General features: G+C 39.3%; 1 protein-coding gene across 4 annotated transcripts in view; it reads left to right on the top strand.

Annotated features, from left to right (window-relative positions):
* LOC140714572 (protein shisa-6-like) overlaps positions 1 to 18,145 on the top strand; it is a 578,648-nt gene that overhangs the window by 139,103 nt on the left and 421,400 nt on the right. For all 4 annotated transcript variants that reach the window (XM_073025878.1, XM_073025881.1, XM_073025880.1 and 1 more), the window contains one exon: positions 4,618 to 4,728. In XM_073025878.1, the coding sequence (XP_072881979.1) occupies positions 4,618 to 4,728 (111 nt within the window). The remainder of the gene's footprint in view (positions 1 to 4,617; positions 4,729 to 18,145) is intronic.

Genomic DNA, 18,145 nt, shown 5'->3' with positions numbered 1-18,145 from the left:
CTGTGGGCACAGTTACTTTCTGGAGCCTTGTTTTCCAATTGACATGGAAGTTTGGCCACTGCTATTCTACAAAGCAAAGTGATCACAATCACAGAAAGTTCTTAGGGGACCACTTCAATGTCCTGGTGGCCCATAGACGCTGATGGCACAGGCTTTTGAATGGCTTTTAGATTAAAAATATATTAAGGGATTTGGATGATTAAATAAAAAGCAATACAAATAATAAACTTACTTGAAACTACATTTTGTTAATAGAACTTAAAAGTAATAGGATTAGTTAAACAAAGGCAGAACAAATGGCTGGTTCATCAACGTTCTCAATCAGGGTTAGCAACTGCCTTCAAATGAATATGTCACTCAACATATGTCTGCCAAGGTTTGGATAAAGCTGGAGGTTGGATGTACTTTGCATCCAGTACCTCAGCTCAGATTATTTATGTTTCACCTCTGGACTCTGGAAAGCCCAGTAGGCACCAAGAGTTCAGTTATGCTTGCAACAAATCTTCAGCTCATTGTTATACTGCTGTGCAGAACTGTAGCAAGAGGTAAATATGTTTCAAGCCAGGATCATTTAATTGGAAGTTCATTTTGACCTGTAAATTATAATGATTGCATTAGTTACCATCATTAAACTTTATTGCTGGAAATCATTTGATTCAGTAAAACCAATCTACATATGAATAAAGTAACCCCTTGAAGCTCCATTAAATGTATTGCTAGGTTTGACTTCCGTATTGCTTTTGATTTCGGTAAGTGACTCATGCCAGAAAATACATCTGTTTGTATACAGAGTGAGGATTGTAGATCAGTTAAATTCATTGCATGCTGAAACGGCTTGTATCTGGGTGCCTCTGCCCTTCTCCAGGCAAACACAGCGGACAACCAACTAACTGCCAAACTAGTGAGCAATTCCATTGAACAAGGCCTCATCACCATGGGGAACCTAATCATTTAGAATTAGGACAGATTCACAAGCTTACAGCAATAGATTTGCAAAATTCATACCTTTTACACAGATCAGCAGATGATGTAGGCGGCTCATGGCCAGCAGTAAGTTCTGGTCCAATCTGGTCCATGCATTATGTAATAATTTACAGAGTAAAAAATGTGTTACATACTTTTAAAAGAGGCAGTGTGTGTGTGTGTAAGATCCTCTTTCTCCTTTTCCTCTTCTTCTTTGTCCACCTTCCCTTCTTCATCTCCCACTTATTCATTTATTTTCCTTTTCATTTTCTTCCCCTTTCTGCTCCTTTCTTTACTCTTTTTCTCTTTCTCCACTTCCTCTTCTTCCTTTTCCGTTTTTTTTCTCATATTCATTTCCTATCTCTTATATATTATTTCATCTTTTTCTGCATTTTCTGTTTCTTCCTCTTCTCTGTCCCCCTCATTTTCCTCTTCCTCTTCTTTCTACTTTTCCTCCTTTTCTACTGGTTCCTCATCTTCTTCCTTCCTCCCCTTGAGAGGGAGGGTCAGTTTGCACCCGTTCTGCTTCTGAAGTGATTGATGAGAGAAATGCTCGACGTACAAATTTTGCAACATGCAGGACATGAGGTGCTTGGCATTGAGAGCACGAATGATATTTTGTGAAGTGATGCATTCCTTCTGCAGCACACTTGTGCATTTTCTTGGCGTATGGCCTGAGGTTCTCAATGCCAAACCCAATGCTCCTGCTCCATTTTGAATGATCGTGGGCTACAGATTCCAGTGAGTCAGTGGGGACGTTAAATCTCTTCATGTGGTACAGTAGAATGTCTGTTTTGGGAGTCATCTGATTTGCCCTACCCAGTGGAACCAACAACCAATAGGTGACCAAAAGCAGATTGTTAAACTTTTAGCAGGGTTCTCTAGATGAAATAATAGTTATGTTCATGTGTGGGAATCCAGTATGAGAATCACAAATATAAGATAATCACACTTCAGTCAGAATGACTAAAATGTTCCCAAATGGAACAGATTAAAATAGCTGCATTTATATAATTATATAAGGGAGAAAAGAATCAGAAGTTGTGATAATGGCATGAGATGAAGTATGTTTTGAGAAGGCTGTAAAATAAATAAGGACAAAGGTCTGTTTCGCAGCTGTGTGGCAAACTTTATGTAAGCAAGTTTTACGACGTCTCTGTAATCTACTGCAGAAATGATGGCACAAAGACTGCAGAAAGGTTACTTGGTTCATTTATGTAAGAATTTTCAATAGTCACTAAATTATCACATCCTTTTTAGGAGTAATTTTGGAAGGAAACAAGTAATGGAGCCAATTCTCTAATCATGCACTCCCAATGAAGCTTGTCACATATGGGAAGTGCTGATTAGGAAATCGTTATTCTATAACACAGACTCACACCCCAGCACGTGAAGTGAGCACATCTTCAGTGCACTTCGGAGCAGCTAAACGTGGAACCAGTCTTAAGGTGCAGCCACACAATTCAGAGTTAAATTTTGCGGAATGATTTGACCAGGAAAATAAACATTACCGCTTCTTCAAGTCAAACCAGTTAAGTGCGACATTGCCTTTTTAACAGGTTTCACAACATACATGAGGATTCAATTTTGCACTGGTGGTAATTTTCAGATTTGTGTGGAAGGAACCTTTTTGTTTTCCTGGAAGCTTTTCGGAATTACAGGTCAATGGATTTTTTTTTGTCCTAGTACACTTAAAGTAAGCAAAGGAACATTGTACTTTAACTGAGCAGGTAATAATTCTTGTACTTTCAGGGTGGTGGGTACAGGATCAGAAAATCTTTCCAACAAACTGTATGAAAATGTGCAACTGTTTAGGACTCAAATATTTCTGCCATCCCCAGAAATAGGAAGATCATAGGTCTAATATTATTCCAGTTGAATAAAGAATAATAGTTACAGAAGTTATGAAAATCATGGTGTCATACAGTACAGGCGCAGACAGTTCACACACTCGAGTCCACAGGACCCATTTACACTAATCCTACGCACATTAATAAGACCATTAAACACAGGAACAGAATTAGGCCATTTGGCCCATCAATTCTGCTCTGCAATTCCATCTTGGTCCCTCTTAACCCTATTCTCCTGTCCTTTCCCCAAAGTCTTAGATGCCCTCACTAATCAAGAATCTATCAACTCCTTCTTTACATATACCCAATGACTTGGCCTCCACTGCTGTCTTCGATATTGTATTCCACAGGTTCACTGCCCTCAGGCTAATGAAATCCCATTTTATTCCTCCTAATAATCGTCTGAAGCAGATCAAAATCAAAAGGCTGCAGGTGCTGCAGGTCTGAAATGAAAGCAGACATTGGTAGAAACACTGATATGAAGACACCGAGCCCCAGAATTTAGCAGTGTTATCTCACTGCTCTGGGTGCTGTTAGATCGGAGTTTGTACACTTTGGTTTCCCACTGATGTCTGATTTCCTTCACAAGCCGAAGATAATCTGGTTGGTAGGATAATTGGTAAGCACGTTGCCCCTTGTGTAGGTGAGTGGTAGAAGAATCAAGGAGGAATTGATGGGGATGAGAAGAATAATGTGGGGTTTGTGACAGTGGATACTTAATGGTCAAGCAGATGCAGTGGGCTAAGCTGTCTGTTTCAATAATGATGACTGACTCAGCAGGTCTGGAACCATCTATTAAAAGAAAAACAAGGTTAACATGAGCTTCTGCTCTTAAATACTCTTCCTTCCAGAAGTCTAAAGCATGCTGTACCCAGACAACTGTAGAACAATACATTGACATCCAAACACAAGTTATATTTGCATGAAAAATCAGCTCGTAAATGCTTTACTCCCTATTTTCTCCAAAACTGGACAGCTTGCAGACACAAACACGGCTTGTTAAATATTTTAACTGCCATTAGCAATATAAATTCAGGCAATAAAGACCAGGATGGAAGTGAAATAAATTATACAATTTTATCTCCCATCCAACAAAGACTTCAGACTTATTGTTCTGGAACATGGCTGGGACTGCTACAGGCAGCAGCTGGTGTTCTATGCGTTGGCTTCTAAATAGTGATGTGGTACCCATAATGGGATTTCTCTGTTCCCATCCATCCACTGGTTAGGATATTAAACTAATCCCCAGCTGATCTCAGATAGATATAAAGGATCACATGCTATTATTCTGAATATGAGCAGAACATTTATCACTCAGTTCCTAGCCAATATTTATGTCTTAATTCCATTGAAAGTTTGTTTATTGTTCTAATATTGCATGGGGGCACATGCAAACATTAAAATGGATGCCATATTTCCTGCCTAACAATATTCACTAGAGTTTATCAAATATACTTTACACACTTTGAAATGTCCTAATATTGTGAAAAGAAATATATAAATGCAGGTCTTTTGCTGTTCTGTTTTTACAAATGGCTGTCATAAACTGTACAATGTTAGTAGCATGACGATAGTCCTTTAGGGGCTGGCTGGGAGAGTTGAGTGCTGTAGAATTTTTGAACCTATACTGTTTTGCTTGGGGGTAGCTTATGAAAACAAATGCATACAAATTTTCAAGTAAAGAATTTCAAATAAAGAATTGTTCATAAGTAAGGTGTATATTTGCATCCAGACGTCAATTACTTCAAAGCTTTGCCACAGTTAATACAGTGGAAATTGTGAATGCTGTTCGTTTTGCCAACAGGGCTTTATGGAAAGGATTCAGGCACCAGTCATGGCTACCGCAGCGGAGGACCAGACTTGCATAACTTCATCTCTTCAGGATTTGTGACACTAGGGCGAGGACATCTCAAGGGTACAGTAGAAACCGCTTCTTTGCAAAAACCATTTAATACTCATAATCTGCAGTCCAAAGGCCCCCAGGATGAAATGCTTGTGTGCCCATTAGAAGGGAAGGGAATTTTAGTGTAGGCGTTTGGAGACAGAGGACAACTAAAATGGTAATCTGAATACCCATTCAGTAATAAACCTAATTCAGCTCCTTGTGTTGTAATTGTAGAGCATGGGATCTGTTCATAATAATCCTGGGCTTTGCATCAGTAAGCCCATCCAAAAGGAAAACAATGTTTTGCAGTAGTGCAGTATCATGTAGCAATGTTGTTGTCTGTCTGTATTAAAGCTGATCTGTTGATGCTAAAATATTGTAAATGTTATGTTACACTGTGAGGCAATAAATATACTTGTTACTCATTTACAAAGAGAAAGGTACAACGACTTTCAAACTGGAACTCTGCATTCAGGAATGGATGGCTGATACAGGACAGGCGTTTGTGTAATTCTAGATGTACTTATATATCCTTGTTGTTGTGGACCACAGCTGTTCAAAACAAAAGGGCAGAAGACTTGTTTGTGCAACCCAAAACTGCCCCCCCATTCAAACACTGGGAATTATGTTCTGTTTTAGCTTTCAAACAGCTTCTGCTTTAGCTTCTGTTAAAATTGCGCAGTAGATGTTACCCTAACTGCAGAGTACATTTTCAAAATGTCTGACAATTTATTTTCCCCGTATCAATATATTGACCCTACTTCCCTTTACCTCTCATTTTATCAGTCCCTATGCATGTTAGTCCCTAAGTACAGTAGACTCTCGTGGATCACATCCCCTGTATCTGACAACCCCAGTAGTCTCCAGCACATTTTAACTATCCCCTGTATTTATTTGATGTAGTGGTGTCCAACGAGAGTTGATAATCCACTTATCCCTACTACCTAGAACAACTGTACTATACAACAGTAACCCTGAATACATTTTCCCAGATTTGATGGGGTGACATTAAAGTCAACATCTACACTAAACCAAAAATGAAAAATATCAGCAGGGAATTAATTAGCATTTGGAATTGATTTTGTTCCAAATTAGGTTGTTGCTATTCCAAGTGGCTCCGTTTATTATCATCTGCTAGTTCATTACTATATAAATAAATATGTCATAAAGGTATTTTTATCTAAATCGCTCCTTAAGCAAATTATGCACAGTTCAAATCAGCATTTAAAAGTGGTGTGCTTGCTAAGGTAAAAAGTTCAATGCATTGTGCTTTCTACATTTATTGAGTCTTTATAGACTAATATCATGTCAAATATTCTGTGCTGCCAGTGAATCTTCCTCTTGCCATTTGGGTCAATATTTTACAGATGACTTTGCTGTGTTGATGAAACCAGGTTTCCCAAAAGAGTTTTTATGAGCTGTTTAAATGTCTATTAGAGTGCTGTGATTTGCTTGATTAATTGTGGACTCGGTGAACGGACAATCAATTAAAGGCAGAAGCCCAGGTTTCCATTTTACTTCTGCCCTCGGACCATTAATTTTTCATCCTTTTCAAATGAAACATGACTTTAGTCTTCTGTGCCAAACACTGGACATCACATCATAAAGGTTTTGTAAGTGATTTCAGAATTACTCACCAGCCATTACAGATTTAGAAAGTTGCCAAGGCAAAAGTACAATTTGAAAACGATATAGTTCACATTGATTTTCCCGCACATTAAAGCTCATTAGTCCGCAATGGATAGAGGACAATGGCCATTAAAGTATCATATTTTTACAATGCATATTTTTTCAGTTTCAATAAAAAATGCATTTGGCTTCTGTCTAACATCGTTGTGAAGAAGTAGTAACTATTCCACTTTTAATGCAGTAGTGTGTGGAGGCTTACTTATTCCGCTGGCCCCAACCAGAAACTGGCATTACATATTCTGCATTTCCCAATGTGAAAGAATCAGATTGGGCAGAGTGGTGCATGTTGGGTGATGTAGATAGCATTGGTCACAACTGATCAGTCCTTTTCTGGGAAAGTGTAAACGTTAATCAAAACATTTATATCTAGATCTAAACTGGTACTAAGTCGAAATTGTGTCTTTATATTGTCTGTACCAGTACCAGTGTTTGCAGTATACTGTAGATGTTCTCACTAATTGCTCATTGTGAATGACTTTTCACTGTCACAGAATGCAGCATCTATGTGATGCTCCGTTGCAGCCATAGTAAAGGAGTCTGTTTATAACGCTGTTCATTTGGTGTGAGCAGCCATCAATCAGAACACTTGAAATGTGTGCATTAACTTCACTTGGCATCATGGGTTAATAAACTGTTAGGGTATAGCTGCTACCAGTAAACCTATTCATTAAAAACCAGCTTCAGTTCCCGAGGACAGAAATAGAGACAGATCCGTATGTGAGGTGTCCCAGCCATTTCTCATGTCTTTCCAGACTTATTATCTTAAGTACATGCTCCAAACTGAAGACAGTCGAATTAAACCATTTCTTATGCATTTTCCATCACTGCTCTGGGACAATGGGAAGAGACGGCCAGAAAATGAAATAAGGAAGAAATATGATAGGAAAGTAAAGACTTAAAAATGGGGCACACTAAATGTTAAATTTAAATTAAGAAGGGGTTGGAAAAACTAGAGGCAAGTAAAGTATGTAATGATTTAAATATTTATCAATCTTTTATCAATAGTTATTACTATGATTAAATTATACTTTCATGATAATTTAGAAGACCTGTTGATAGAATATTAATTTTACCCAAGAGAAGTAACTGAATAGTTTATTTTCTGGTAAGACTGAATTTGACGACGCACACATATGCCACTTAAAGACTGGTGGGCACAGTACCGTTTACAGAGGGCACCTATTCCATATCCTCATCCTTGGCATGTCAATTTGGTGTGTCATTTATCCATACGGTGACCATATGCTCATTAATTAGTACAGGCACTATCACTAACATCAGTGCTCTGGCATAAGTGAATGATCTGACTTCCGAATGCTATCCCAGGATGGAGTCATGGAATCCAAGAGATGGACACAGATCCTTTGATCCACTGAGTTCGCAACAACCATCAAGCTTTGCACTTGCTTTTACACTCATCTTCACATTCGTCCTAGCCTAACTCATTTTATCCTCTCCCCTCTTTGTTAAAAGTGAGCATATGTGAACAATTAATAGTGAACATACTGGCTAAATTGTACTGAAGTACTGAAGTTAGTGATGGTGCTGCATCATTACTCAGTTTAAAGCTAGTTAATTAAGACACTAGTAATCAAATGTGGTTGGTGAAGTCGCATAGGGACAAGCATGGGTTTTTTGAACTGGCCAAACTTCAGCCTCCCAGTATCAAGATGCATAAGAATAATTGTCACATATACAAGTACTGAAAAATATGTCCTATTGATGGCACTGTACTTCGGTGATGGATAAGGAAGACAAGGAAACACTGTGATTCTCTTCTGTGGATATTCCAATCCAATCAGAATATCCATCAAGGACACTAACAAATTTTTATCCTTTCACACCAACCACTGATCAGATTTCTTTTAAAACTGACTACCAAATCATCACCTTGGAGACAATATTGTTTTGTGCTTGCTCAACCAGGCTTTCTAGTGACTGAAAGTCTGGATTATTTTATTGATTTTTCACCAAATTCAAAATCCTTCTGCCATTAGATTTCCCACAGGCAACTGATGGAGTAAGTTCATTGATCACAGGAATCAGACTGCAATGACACAGACAAACAATTATCTAGTAATATGAGTCATATTTACTAGCAGTTAAACTTAAAGAAATAATGAGCAAGTAATCAGTGGATGGGACAAATTGATTAAAAAAAGGATTTTGGAGCTACACAGAGTAATTCAACATTATCTGCAGTTGATTACAAACACCGCCTGGTGTTAGTGCTTAATAAAGTTTGGTGGTCTGGAAACTTCTGGCAAGTTTTAGGGTAATTACATCTTGCAAAAAATAAGCCAGCAAGCAATCACTGCTGGTTTAGTTTCTGACCCATTTCTTTTTCTCAGTTATTTGCATATTTTAAAAAATGTTATTGCTGACCTTCTCCATTAACCTTTTCCCCACTCCTATGGAAAAGATTAACTTAGGTATATTATGTTGATTTAATGAATAATAGACAGGAATAAATCTGTGCCCAACCATGTAGGACCAGTTATCACTTAATAGCAGTGCATAGAATTCCTTCAGTTTGATTTCCCCACAATGGGTATTTTTGATTTTTTAAAATTTTGTCTACCTCAGTTCATCCAGAACATTGTAGCACATCCTTGCACCAACATTAGCTCTCCCTGAAGGAACAACCTTTCCATAAAGACTCCAGCATTAGGTAATAACTTCAAAAACTGCAAACCTTATTACAAAAAAAATCTAAATGTCAATGGCAAAGTCAGCATCTGTATATCCTTAATTTCTAAAGAAACTTCTGATTTTATTGAGCTGCATAAATGACCTGTATGTTAGAACAATTCTGCCATTGTCTGTCATTCACCTGCCATAATGATGAGGGTAACGTGGATGATCTTTAGATCAATAAAGCAATAGTTTGCAGGCACAGGAGTTGTACACTCACTATCTAGTTTTTAAGTTCTTTGTTCACAAGCATTTTATGTAATACAGGACATTTTTTCATCCCAGAGCTCTGTGAATTCAGTTTTCACTACTTTCTATTCCTGTGAGGAGTGCTTCTCTCTGTAGGTACGAATGGTTATATAGCATTGCCAGTTACTTTTCTCACTAATCATAGTACAGTGTTGTGATTGTGCAGAAGGAAATTCTTAGATCTTATATTTCTACTTGCAACTATGGCGAGCATGTAGATACGTGTAGAAGCAGGGTCTATTAAACCACCAAGTTGTATTTTCTTTAATTGCATTTACAGAAAGATTTCTAGAGCTGAAATAGTAAATGAAGGGAGGAGAGTATCATAACTGGCTATAGTTCTAACAAGGAGCTGGACTAAAGACAAACTTCACCCAGTAATTGAAATGCTTACAGAAGTTTCATACCTAGAATAAATTGAAAAAGGCACAAATTTTCACAGTTGAAAGTCAACAAATAAAATGATGCCACTGGACTGTCAGACTGTTTTTTTTTAAACATAACCTGAACTATACTTGGTTGAATTTTCAATCCTTCAACCTTTAATTACGGTAACATATTACAGCATTCATAAACAGTGTCATTAGCTCTCTTGCAACATAATTATCACTTTTAATTAGTTAACATTAGCAAAACAAACAAACTTGCTGCTTAGCACTTCACTCATCTTTACAGGGAGGTGCTTACACTATGAAACCTTATCCCCAGTGAAACAGTTTTAAGTTAGAGATCAATAATGCTTATAGAAGCTGAGGTTTCATAAGAAGTTCAAAATCACCATGTGATCAAAAGCTTGATGTAGATATTCATGGATGTAGTTAGTACAGTAAGCTAATTATTAACAATATGCATCAACCCCATTTTATCACAAACTTGCAAATTAATTTTTACATTTCTATATACACATTGCAGCAACATATTACTCCTTTCAAGCTTGTTTTCTTGTACTCCAGACATTCCAGTACTGTTTGCAACTATGTCTGCGGAGGTCCATGGTTAACTATTAATTTATCACAGTGTGTGTGTGTGTGTGTGTGTGTGTGTGTGTGTGTGTGTGTGTGTGTGTGTGTGTGTGTGTGTGTGTGTGTGTGTGTGTGTGTGTGTGTGTGTGTGTGTGTGTGTGTGTGTGTGTGTGTGTGTGTGTGTGTGTGCGCTATATAGAGACTACATCACTGAGTTCATTCAAAAGAGAGATCTCTAATTTAGGAATCAAGGAGTGTGGAGAGGCTATACGAAAATGGTGCAAGGTAGAATAAGCCATGATTTTAATAGTTGTTGAAGCAGGCTCAAGGAATAATGGCCTTCTCCTGTTCCTGCTGATGACTATAAATTATCACTCCTACAGCTCATAGGCCAGGTGATGTACAGCTGGTGTTAGAGTTCGGGATTGAGGCTATTTCCACAGAGGCAACATTTATGAAAAAAGAGAGGTGGGCCATAGCATACATTATCCTCGATTCCAAATTTCAAATAATGACATTTGATTAATGCTCACTAACAATAACAAAATAATTGTAATTAATAAGACTTGATCCCTCTATGAATACTGCACGGCCCATCACATTCTGTCTTTTATTCATTGTATATCCATTTCAATGAAATATTTATGATTTCCATGTCAAAATGACTACCTTCTGGGCATCTATAAACATACCAAAACTTGCATCACCAGTTACTCAGTGCTTTCCAGGCTCATTTTTCAAAGGCTCTGCTCCTCATGTCAGTTACCATTAGCCAGATGGACCCATGCTATTCTGTTACTTTCAAATATTCTATAGATAACTTTTTGATCCCTAATACCCACTGACATTGCTTCCAAATGTTACATGCTAATTTTTGACACTTGCTTTCTAGTAGAATTATCATAGAAGAGCTCAGTCTTGAAATTTAAGCAATGACTATTATCGGCCATTGCTAGAGTACCAAATGCAAAACCAAACTATTAGTATTATAACAACACATCTCAATTTTCTCCCTCCTTGACATAACCTTCTGCCTGAGGTTCATGTGGTTAATCACAATACCATTAAAGTTAAGAGGAGTGATAATTCTGTCATCACCATCCCTATCCTGTGGAAAGCTACACTACACTTTGTTGGTTTAAATCTTCACTGCCAATCTTTGACCTACTCAACTAGGAAGTGGGGAAGTAACCCAGCATTTTTAATGCCGGAAGTGACAGACCTGTGTGTTTCTGACCACCTATGGTCTTACTTGCTTGGAGACCTGAAGCAATGGATTCAAGTCCATTTTTACAATTAATCCTCACCATCAGCAAAGAACCAACTGAAGCAGGTTACAATATTTGAAAGGTACTTTTAAGAGAAAATTAAAAAGAATAAAAATGTTTATCCTTCTAAGTATTTCAATGCATTGAGCAAATAAAATAGGCTCAAAGCACTTTCATTGCTGATAAGTCTGTACCACTCCAAAGTGTACAAATGAACTTTTTCTGAAGTGATTAGCTGTTGACCAATGAATCCTTTAAGCAGACCAAGCTATTTCCCCATGAAGAGGGAAAATATAGTGTAAATCAGAGGAAGAGTAAATTTAACACACTATGTACTGCACATTCTTGTTTGGAAGTGTGTGTGTGTGTGTGTGTGTGTGTGTGTGTGTGTGTGTGTGTGTGTGTGTGTGTGTGTGTGTGTGTGTGTGTGTGTGTGTGTGTGTGTGTGTGTGTGTGTGTGTGTGTGTGTGTGTGTGTGTGTGTTTCTTCCTTTCTTTTGTGGAAAGTGCCTTCAGTTTGTACCTGAACATGAAGCTGTTAGTTATTCTTCATAGCAAATCAATGTGTTCTGATCCTCAAATTCATGCTGGGCAATATTACTCTTGAGTATGACAAGGCCCAGTCACTACGTTATCCTTGTCTGGAATCCAATTGTTATAATTCTGGGCCAACAGCTTGAATGAAAGTCCCCTCAGCAACCACGGGAGCATAGCAGAATTTGAGTATTCACTGATGAATACCTCACTTCTGAATTCACCTTCATATTTATACGCCTGGTAAGTCATCTACTGCCTGGATGAGTATAACCTCCAAGAAGCTAAACAGCATCCAGCCGAGAGCTATCTTCTGAATTGTCAGCTCAGCCACTGCCAGCGTTTCCCAGACTTTTTAAAAAAGAACACGAGGAGATATTTACGAGGAAACCATCACTTCCGAGTTACCTTCTAACTGACGTGCTGTTAGCTATAATGTAGAATCTACATTGTAGATCATTATTCCTCTCCCGATAGAGGCTGAAGTGTCACCACGGCAAAGGCAATCGAGAATCAAGATGACCTTTGCCGTTAAATACATTTCAAGGTAACCTGAAATGGCCATTAATTGCTGTCTTGCTCCTGTTCTTCACCATCAGGGAGTAAACATTCCTTTCAAAAACACTGAACATTTTGACTTTTACATGGAGAAACAAGAGGATGGTGTGCTTGATTCTTTGCAGCATCAGCAGTCTCTAAAATGTTGAATGTAAAGGAGCATTAAGTCAAGCTGAGTAAAATTCATTGACAAGTGCAATACACTTGTCCTGAGAGAGCAGCAGCGCTGACTCCAGCGTGACCCAAGAGGAGGCAATAAAAGTTAATGGGGTGGAATGTAAATGCAGAATCTCAAATCAATCAACCTAGCAGTGATTTATGGCAGATCGGAGGCTCAGAGGGACCTATGTGAGCCAGTCTGGGTATTGCTGCTTTTCACCGAGGTCATTAAATGGAAGAGCAGGCAGGTGGGAGGGTTCATTGCCTTCAGTTTTGCGGATATGCAGCGCTCGCTGCGGCTTTCAAAGACACCAGGCTCGGGTAAAAGTCAGATACTGGTGGCACGCTGCTGATTGGGTTGCAATGGGAAGTAGATCAAAGGAATTTGAAGTGCAGCAACTCCACCCTGCTGAGCACAGTGGTGCGAGAGAGGGGGCTGGGTGTTTGGGGTTTGGATGTTCTAGCTGCCTACCTGCGGTCTGTTAGTTTCTGAGCAAGGGAGGTTGGGGGGATTTGGGGGTTTAACGTTCCAGCTGCCATTTTCTGTGTGGGCGATCTGTTAGTTTTTTTGTGCGAGGGAGGCAGTGGGGGGGGGGGGGGGCGGCGGTTGGGGTTGGCTAGTTTTGTTTCTTTTTCTTTTTCCTTTTCATGCAGGGGGTGGCGTTGGTTGATAATTTTTATTTCAGTAACTCCCCTGGTTTTTCTGTATCTTGTGGCTATCTGGAGAAGATGAATGTCAGAGTTGTATTGTACACGCATACTTTGACAATAAAATGAACATTTAAACCTTTCAACAACACACACAAAATGCTGGTGGAACACAGCAGGCCAGGCAGCATCTATAGGGAGAAGCACTGTCGACCTTTAAAATGGACCAAAATATTGCATCTATTTAGAGACATTTATTTTATTCAATGAAAGGAAATTAGAATCCTATTAATTGCATATTCTCTCTTAATGTTGCAACCCTGGGTATCCATATTTGCTGGACGCATTATTAGGGCGGAGCCATTTAGTGAAAGCATTGTTTATGTAACAGCTTTATTGTTCCAGTGCACTCTCTCTCTCACAACTCACTGACTCAAAACAGGGTGCATATTAACACCCTGAGTATGGACCCTCATTTGCACCTTCAAAAGGAAATTGTCATGTCGACATTTACAAAGCGATATCTCTGTTGCTAAATTTCAAGCTTACAGAATTAGGCCAGATGCAGAGAATGCTTCGGAAAAGGGCAATGTTTCTGGTCCTTTATTTCCATTAAATTGTTGCACCCAATGATGCTTTACCGTGATTACAGTGGATGTTATTTTTATGATGTTAATTTAAGTCTCTCCTGGTTAGCAAACCATCATTTAACAACTCTCCACTACAAGAAAACAGTTTCACTTAAAGGGCAGGAAACACATATTTGTTTATTCAGAGATACAATGTGGAAATGTCCTCATGGTCCAACGCATCACAATGCCCAGCCACCCACCTATTTAATGCTGGCCTAATCACAGGACAATTTACAATGACTAATTAACCTATTAACTGGTATGTGGGAGGAAACCGGACTACCTGCAGAAAACCTGTGGTCACGGGGTGTATGTAACCCTAAACTCTGGAGTGCTCCAAGATGTAATAGGATCGTGCTAACCACAATGATACAGTGGTGCCCACATTTCCAGGCTGCTTTCAAAAGCAGGCCCACAAAACAGGTAACATTCAACAGTTTTTTTTGAATCAAGGTTACTGGACAGAGTCTGTGAAATGAACAAGTTACTTAAAACGGGGAAAAACTCGATCGACCATTTACACTCCTCTGACTGCGACAGTAGCCATTGGATGACTGGCTAGTAAATTTCTGTTTGGACGTTTCAATCTGACCAGCCTGTTTTGCTTTTGATTTTTTTCACCCTTACTGACGGTGAATTGATTAGTCCCTGACGACTTCCCTAGCCCCATGGCACACCCCCATGAATGTTAATTATTTACTGCAACTTCTGCTATCTGAATTTTCACATCACAAACATTTTTTAGTGGTCTCAATCCTCTGTTTACCTGTGAAACACCCTGGATTCCTGGGCTGCGTAACCTCTTCTCTGTGGCATCTTCCCTCTTCATCTCTCTCGAAGCCCAACCTCGAGAGTCCCTCACTAGAGAAACCTCCCCTTCAATTCGACCACCATCTCCTCATTTCTCCTCATCTGTTACCTTCAACAATAACCCAAATGTCAACTGAAAACAAGCAGCTCGCATAGAACTGCCAAAATGAAATACAGAACAGCAGAAAATGAAACATGTATAGCATATCAGTAAAAAATATGAAGCAGGGCATTACACTTGAAAAGAGCAATGCTGCATGATTTGATTTACTAATTGCTCTTGAGAGTTCTGACACCAGGAAACCTTCAGCAGCTCATTGGGTGATGAAGGGTCTCCACCTAAAACATCGACTGTCCATTTCTCTCCACAGATGCTTCCTGACCAGCAGAGTTCCTCAGCACTTTGTGTCTTGCTCCAGCTTCCAATACCTGCAGTCTCTTGTTTCTCCAACAATAACTTGCACTGCTCTTCCAGTAGGGCTTGATAAGAGTATCTTGGATGTCTTCTTACCATAAAGATAGACAACTGTTTCCTTTCCTCTAGATGACGATATGATTTCCAATGTTGTCAGGATCGAGTCAAAATGACAATATTAGAGATATTAATATATATATAAAATACTAGCATATAAACTTTCAGATTCTCTTTCAAAATGTAAAGCATTGACTCACGTTAATTCTAATCTGACTGGCAGGCCGCCAGTAGTTAATGAATAAGTAGGTGTCAAAGCAGTACATTGAGATAAACATTTGAAATATTCGCATTTCTGAAGGTGGGAATTACTGCTGCTAAGCTGGTGTTCAAGTGCATTATGTGAATGGACTAAAAAACTGCAAAGAATGAATCTTTTTCATTTTAATCTCCTGGTAACAGCAAACAATGCCAGAAATTGAGGCGAACATTATGTTTTTCTTTACTTTTCTGAATTAAATTTTACCCTTTCACATTAAAATTGAATTTCATGCTTATCAATTAAAACAAAATCATGCTGAAGAACATTTATTTTCTGATCCAGGCAGCCAGTATCAGGAGTAATCACGGCCTGGTTAGATGTAGCATGACTAGATACGTGGTCCAAACAGGATTTTAAGTGGGATCTCCCATATCTAGAAGAAAGCTTGACTGTCCTATATGATTTTGGGACATGGCTTTTTGTATATTTATCCAACACAGAGGCTGCAAATTTGATTGGGTATCCTACTACTAGTCCTAATCCCATTAAAGGAGTGACTGGGTCAAGCTGTATCTGTGAGGCAAAGGAATGGTCAGTGTTTGGAATCGAGACCTTGCATCAGGATGGACTGAGTTCCTGTGGCAGTCTGATTTTTACTTTAGATTCTATAGTCTCTTGTGCCACCCAAAAAAAGAAGAGTCCAGTGATGTAACATAGAAACACAGAAACATAGAAAACCTACAGCACAATACAGGCCCTTCAGCCCACAATGCTGTGCCAAACATGTCCTTACCTTAGAAATTACCTAGGCTTACCCATAGCCCTCTATTTTTCTAAGCTCCATGTACCTGTCCAGGAGTCTCTTGAAAGTCCCTGTTGTATCTGCCTCCACCACCGTCACTGGCAGCCCATTCCACACACTCACCACTCTCTGCATAAAAAACCTACCCCTGACATCTCCTCTGTACCTACTTCCAAGCACCTTAAAACTGTACCCTCTCGTGCTAGCCATTTCAGCCCTGGGAAAAATCCTCTAACTATCCACACAACCAATGCCTCTCATCATCTTATACATCACTATCTGTTCACCACTCATCCTCTGTCGCTCCAAGGAGAAAAGGCCAAGTACACTCAACCTATTCTCATAAGGCATACTCCTCAATCCAGGCACCATCCTTGTAAATCTCCTCTGCACCCTTTCTATGGTTTCCACATCCTTCCTGTAGTGAGGCGACTAGAACTGAGCACAGTACTCCAAGTGGGGTCTGACCATTGTCCCATATAACTGTAACATTACTTCTCAGCTCTTAAACTCAATCCCACAATTTTTGAAGGCTAATGTACTGTATGCCTTCTTAACCACATAGTCAACCTGTGCAGCAGCTTTGGGTGTCCTATGGACTCGGACCCCAAGATTCCTTTGATCCTCCACACTGTCAAGAGTCTTACCATTAATACTATATTCTGTCATCATATTTGACCTACCAAAATGAACCACTTCACACTTAGCTGGGTGAACTCCATCTACAACTTCTCAGCCCAGTTTTGCATCCTATCAATGTCCCGTTGTAACATCTGACAGCCCTCCACACTATCCACAATACCCTCAACCTTTGAGTCATCAACAAATTTACTAACCTATCCCTCCACTTCCCCATCCAGGTCATGTATTAAAATCATGAAGAGTAGGGGTCCCAGAACAGATCCCTGAGGCAAACCACTGGTCACCAACCTCCATGCAGAATGTGACCCATCTGCAACCACTCTTTGCCTTCTGTGGGTAAGCCAGTTCTGGATCCACAAAGCAATGTCCCCTTGGATCCCATGCCTCCTTACTTTCTCAATAAGCCTTGCATGGAGTACCTTGTCAAATGCCTTGCTGTAACCTTGAAGTTTCCAGTGAAATTAGAAACCCACACCATATGGTGAACAGGATTATCAATGTCAAATGAGTCTGTGGCTGTAGACCAGAGGTGAGAAATTTAATTCTTATTGTTATTATTGTTTCAGCCTTACCAACCTGGATACTCCCTTGACAGAAATCCAGATGCTGGGTGGACCAAGTGGTAGGTTGCTCTTGTCACACCTGCCCAGTTGACCAGAATCACGTTTAGTTAGACTCCACTTACTCTGAAGCAGAGCTTGTAGGTTTAACCAGCTGATCAGGGTCACGCTTAGTAGAATACACCTATTGTGAAGCAGAGCTTGTAGGTTTAAATCACACGGCAGGGAAAGAACAAGCAGTCCAGGAGCAGTTCCCCATTAATCTCTGCTTCAAAAAATACTTTAAAAGCCTTTGCTGATCTTTTTCCTTCTTGAATGATATTATATGTGATGACAACATGTTATATTACATTGCTTGTTTTTTGTTGTCTGCAATATCACATGCTCATAGTTGGTGCAAACATTGTAGCCCATGACTCACGACCTATCCACTATTCTTGGAATATATTGATGGCCTTCCAAAAACTTTCTTTTCTATAGTGTTTTGGTATGACTACCACTGAATCATTGTAAGCATTTTGAATTTTCTGCACCATATCTCAAACCCCATTTTATTGGCATTTGTTC

The sequence above is a fragment of the Hemitrygon akajei genome, chromosome 22, assembly GCF_048418815.1.
Source record: "Hemitrygon akajei chromosome 22, sHemAka1.3, whole genome shotgun sequence".
NCBI classification, from domain to species: domain Eukaryota; kingdom Metazoa; phylum Chordata; class Chondrichthyes; order Myliobatiformes; family Dasyatidae; genus Hemitrygon; species Hemitrygon akajei.
Note: the sequence above shows the minus strand (reverse complement) of the source record. Positions and strands in the feature narration are given on the sequence as shown.